The sequence below is a fragment of the Drosophila gunungcola genome (assembly GCF_025200985.1).
Source record: "Drosophila gunungcola strain Sukarami chromosome 2R unlocalized genomic scaffold, Dgunungcola_SK_2 000027F, whole genome shotgun sequence".
In the NCBI taxonomy this organism is placed as follows: Eukaryota; Metazoa; Arthropoda; class Insecta; order Diptera; family Drosophilidae; genus Drosophila; species Drosophila gunungcola.
Genome location: NW_026453175.1, coordinates 1,196,485 through 1,201,380, shown reverse-complemented (window position 1 = coordinate 1,201,380; position 4,896 = coordinate 1,196,485). Strand labels below are relative to the sequence as shown.

The window sequence follows — 4,896 nt, the reverse complement described above, 5'->3', positions numbered from 1 at the left end:
TTTAGTAAGAAAGACTAGTTTCGTTGTTATTACTTCTCAGCGTTTTGATAGAAAAACTGATTTTTTAGGTGTTTTTTTTAGAATTTTGGAGACTAGTAAAAAATAAAATCCGAAAGACTAATTTCGTTGTAACTTGGCCAAAATTAGACGTATAGCCATAAGAGTGGCTGTTTTGTATAGTTGGCGACCTATACTATCCATCCACAATCGGTTTAGAAAAATGAATTTTGTTTTGGTGCAAAAACAGATTTTTAAAAATCGATTTTTTGAAGAAATTCATTTTATGACCATTTTTTGCATTTTTGATAAGGGTGGGGGTCATCAATTTTTTCAAAAATTTGAAAATCTGAAAAATTTTTATTGCGAATGCCATTTGATAGGCAATTTAATGACGAATTCAGCGATGTATGACATTCCATCATTTGACTATTACTTCTCAGCGTTTTGATAGAAAAACTGATTTTTTAGGTGTTTTTTTTAGAATTTTGGAGACTAGTAAAAAAATAAAATCCGAAAGACTAATTTCGTTGTAACTTGGTCCAAAATTAGACGTATAGCCATAAGAGTGGCTGTTTTGTATAGTTGGCGACCTATACTATCCATCCACAATCGGTTTAGAAAAATGAATTTTGTTTTGGTGCAACAACAGATTTTTAAAAATCGATTTTTTGAAGAAATTAATTTTATGACCAATTTTTTGCATTTTTGATAAGGGGGGGTCATTATTTTTTCAAAAATTTGAACAACTGAACAATTGTTAACTGCGAATGCCATTTGATTGGCAATTTAATGACGAATTCAGCGACATTGAAGCACTGCGTGAGGGAGGAAGACTTCTCTGTCACTGTTTTTTTTTTTGTTTATTTATTTATTTTTAGAGGTGAAAACTTTAAAATGATTTTATGATTTTAAGAAGAGGAAAGGATTAAAATAATGGTTAGCATACAGTTCGGAAATGATTGAAAATACGAATTCATAAGTATTCCTTCTCGGAAAGGTTGGCTAAGAACAATATAATATTCTTATAATTTTTAACATGGTTGAGGTTTAATAATAGTATTATTATTATTTAGTGATAAACGAAAAGAGTTACTACTTTTAAACAATTTGAGCCTACATTGTTCCAAATTCTTACACCGTTGCTAATTTAGTCTGGATATTGTCTTCTGCAAGTTTTCTTTTTGTCCATGCACTGGAGCAGGGCATCTCCTTGTCAGCGCCATCCTGGGAATCTTTATTTTTCTGCGGATGCCCAGTTCCACAATACGAATCATGGAGTTCAGCACAATCCGTGTTAGAGATATTTCGCCAGCCCTCGGAATTTATGTGGTAGAGTCGAACAATCCCTCCCGAATATGCATCCTTGCTGGTGGCGTGATAAATTGCTCGCCTGGCCAAGTCATAGGCTTCCTGATCGATGAGATCGTGACGGTAACCAGTGTCCAAGACCCCAAGGGCATATGGTGAGCCGCTGCCCACGGAGAAGACCTGACCATGTGACCTCATGCCCTCTGAGTCCACGTAAATTAACTTGGGACCCTCGTCATCGAATCCAGCCAACATCATTCCCATTACCAGACCCATGCCTTTGTACTCCGTGGAGATGTTGCAAATAATCCGGGCAGCCGTATCCACAGTCATGCGTTTCCGATAGCGAAGTTTGTGCAGCCTGCACTCCTTGGCCAAAACTCGATCCCAGTAGACGCAATCGGCAGCTCCACCGGCCAAAGTGCCCAACATGTACTCATTCAGCTCCACTATTTTCTTCATTGTCTGCGAGCCAATATACTGGCCAGAAGTGGCTCTCGAATCTGCACACAGAATCACGCCTCCCTGGTACTTGAAACCCAAGGTGGTGGTGCCATGATCAAACTCCATTCGCACTCCGCAATGGGCCAGGATCTTCGGCAGATTCTCTGCAGGCTGCAAGGTACTGCATTGTTTTTAAAGGGTATTTATGCAATTTATGACTTTACTCACCCTTTCAAAGGGCGGCGCTATCAGTGCATAAGGATTCTCAAAGTTACTGGTGGCCTCACGAAATTGCTGCTGTTGCCATTTGGACTGCAAATCGTCAAAGCGTCTCATGAAAGGCATTCGGTTCATACCGCAAATGGCCTCTAAGGCCATGTCTTGTGTTCAAGAAAGCTAAAATTTATTTAAATTGGTGTGTAAAAAGTGTAAGTTTCGAAGGCAAAAGAAACTAAAATATCTAAGGGATCTACATCAAATACTAATAATTACTAGATCTCGAATTTGGCATATTTGCTTGTTTTTCAAGGCTTGGGGTGAGTAACATAAAAACAAAGTTCAGCTCATTAAGAATAGGTTTAAAAACTAATTTCATCTATAAATTTTAAACATATTTGCATAAAACGCATATGCCTAATAAATGCAAAATCAAAATGCAAAATGTGCCACAAAAAACATAATATTGTTTATTATATAAATATATTCAAAATATTTAAGCAAATTGTAAAAAGTGTATGTATGTTAATAAAATCTATAAAAGCTAGAGACTTGGTAGGTAAAAGGCATACCACAAATCTCGAAAGATTGTCATGTCACTCTGAGACACGTTAAGAGTTCGGTCTATATTTATCGACTCATACTAATTTTCCTCGAAGCTTTGAGTATAAAAAACCCCGGTTTTTTGAACGGACATATTTATTTTGAAAGTAGTAAGCTTTGAAAGTAGTAAGCTGAGTAGCAGGTATCTAAGAGTCGGGGAACTCAACTACAGCGTTCCTTCTTGCTTCTATGGGTTTATTTTAAGGTTTAATTATTTAGGTCAAACTATATGACCAAATGACAGATGAAGAAAGTATGTCAAGTTAAATAAACATACAATACAAAGTGGCCCGAGGTCACAGACTTAGTTCCCACCTAACTTTTCCGTTCCGGCTGAAAGTTTCGCTTCAGTGGGTAGTCAGCGGTGGCTAGGCCAGTCTCCAATTCCATTGGCATTTCATGGTTAGTGGGTGAGAGTGGCCGTTGGACATCCGCTGGCCACCCAAGTGCAGTCCAATGGACCTTCAGTGGGCAGTGGTAGCCCACCGCAGAGATACACGACATTTTAATTGGACTGCCCCGAACATCATCGCCACCTGCGAGATGCGAAAATCAGCCGAAAATCGGATGAGGAATGAAAGGTGTGTGCGAAACGACCACGCCCACTCCTGGGCAGTGGCAAACGGATTAGCCGCTAATTAAACGCCAATTGGAAATGTTTGCTAAACTGTTTGAGTCACGGGTTGCGTGGGTTTCCCTGATATATGTCCACTCCCAGTCACTCCAATTCTCCATCTCCGAATATCCCACTGCCTCCATTAGCGGACGCCATGTGTCACAGATCTAAATTTATGCAAATTGCCGAGGACTTTTGCTCCGCATTCCCATTCTCAGCCTCCCAGTTCCCCCGCTTCCGCATCACCCATCCGCCACATTGGCACTTTTCATTTTTGCACGCGCTTTCGATTGCAGTTTACATTCGCCTCCCTTCTAATGGAAAATGGAGGGGGCGGGAGAAAATCAGGGAAAGGCGGGAAGGAGAAGAAAAATGGAGGGAAACAAGAGTCGGCTAGAACATATTTTTGAGACAGACACCAACAGCTGCCATACCCTACCTATAAAGGTATAATATTTTGAGTATGATAACTTTTCTTGGAAGAAAGCTGACAACCTTGTTTAAATCAAGATAAAAATCATTACGAGAAATCATAAAAAACATTATAAAGTGTTCTTCTTAGAGTCATTTTATTTAATATTATCTCAGAACGATGTCATATTTTACTTTTTTAAAGACTATACAGATACTCGTTCACAAATCAACAAAGGCATTTGAAAAATAAGAAAAGAAGCAAACTTCGGCAAGCCGACATATACTCTTGCAGCTGTTGTAAAAACTAAATTTTCTTTATGACAATCATCATTCCATAGAGGCCTATAATTTGTTGAAATATTGAAGCATTGCGAACTCCAGTTTTTGCGCCTGATCTCGCAGTACACGGTTTTTAAAATAAAACGCCCTCGGTAGCAGCTCTATCTTGCTCTCTTGTATCCAATGATTGTTGTAGAAAAGAACGCACGCTGAATTCTGAGTTAAATCTTCGTAGATTGAATCAAATTCATAAAAATATTTCGTATACGCAAATTTGAATTCCAATGAAAACAAATCATCTTGCGCTCTTCCTTTAACTCTGTACTTTTGGGCACCTTGTGTTTTCCATGTTTACAGCAGGAATTTTTTAAAATTTAGACATGGTTCGCTAACAGAGACGAGCAATCACACCCGATTCTTAAAGACGCAGTTAAGACTTGACACTTTGTAATCCGTATTTTAGTCAAACCTGTAATATAAAGACCTCTAAACCAAATATATTACATCAAATTTTGTTAATAAATATAACTTTCAAAATAAATACTTTAACATTTTCTTTCTTCCAGTCTATATCTATTATAACGCTAAAGGCCGGAATTCACAAAACATTGGTTTATGTGATATTGACTAAAATAACCGTAAAGATATAAAGTTTTTTTTTCGAAATTTGCATATATTCATAAAATTTGAATACGAGCTAGTCTTGGTATGTACTTTCAGAATCTAAACTCATTCCATTCCATTCCATTTCCATTCAAAAGTAAGGGTATTTAGTGATTTGACTACGACAGCTAACATTTGCCCTTCGCTGCAGTTGCTGGATAGTTTTAACTGCCAGCGCTGGTTATTAAATCACAAGGCAGGGCCAAACTGGAGCCGGGCAGCAATCTGATATGCAAAATCTCGTCTATCCCAGACGATGCAACTCCACCAACTACCTCCCCCATCCCCCATCCATCTGGCTCCCCTTTCGCGGCATCTGTCCCGCGTTAATTACAGCCCAGTTCTGTGCACTA

The 4,896-nt window shown here is 38.4% G+C and overlaps 1 protein-coding gene across 1 annotated transcript; it reads right to left on the bottom strand.

Annotated features, from left to right (window-relative positions):
• Positions 1-1,029: 1,029 nt before the first annotated feature.
• On the bottom strand, positions 1,030-2,251 carry LOC128256624 (proteasome subunit beta type-5). Its single transcript, XM_052987115.1, has 2 exons — positions 1,981-2,251; positions 1,030-1,923 (listed from the first exon to the last, which is right to left on the bottom strand). Exons 1-2 carry the CDS (start codon positions 2,128-2,130, stop codon positions 1,132-1,134), a joined length of 942 nt encoding a protein of 313 aa, XP_052843075.1. The 5' UTR covers positions 2,131-2,251; the 3' UTR covers positions 1,030-1,131.
• Positions 2,252-4,896: the final 2,645 nt, after the last annotated feature.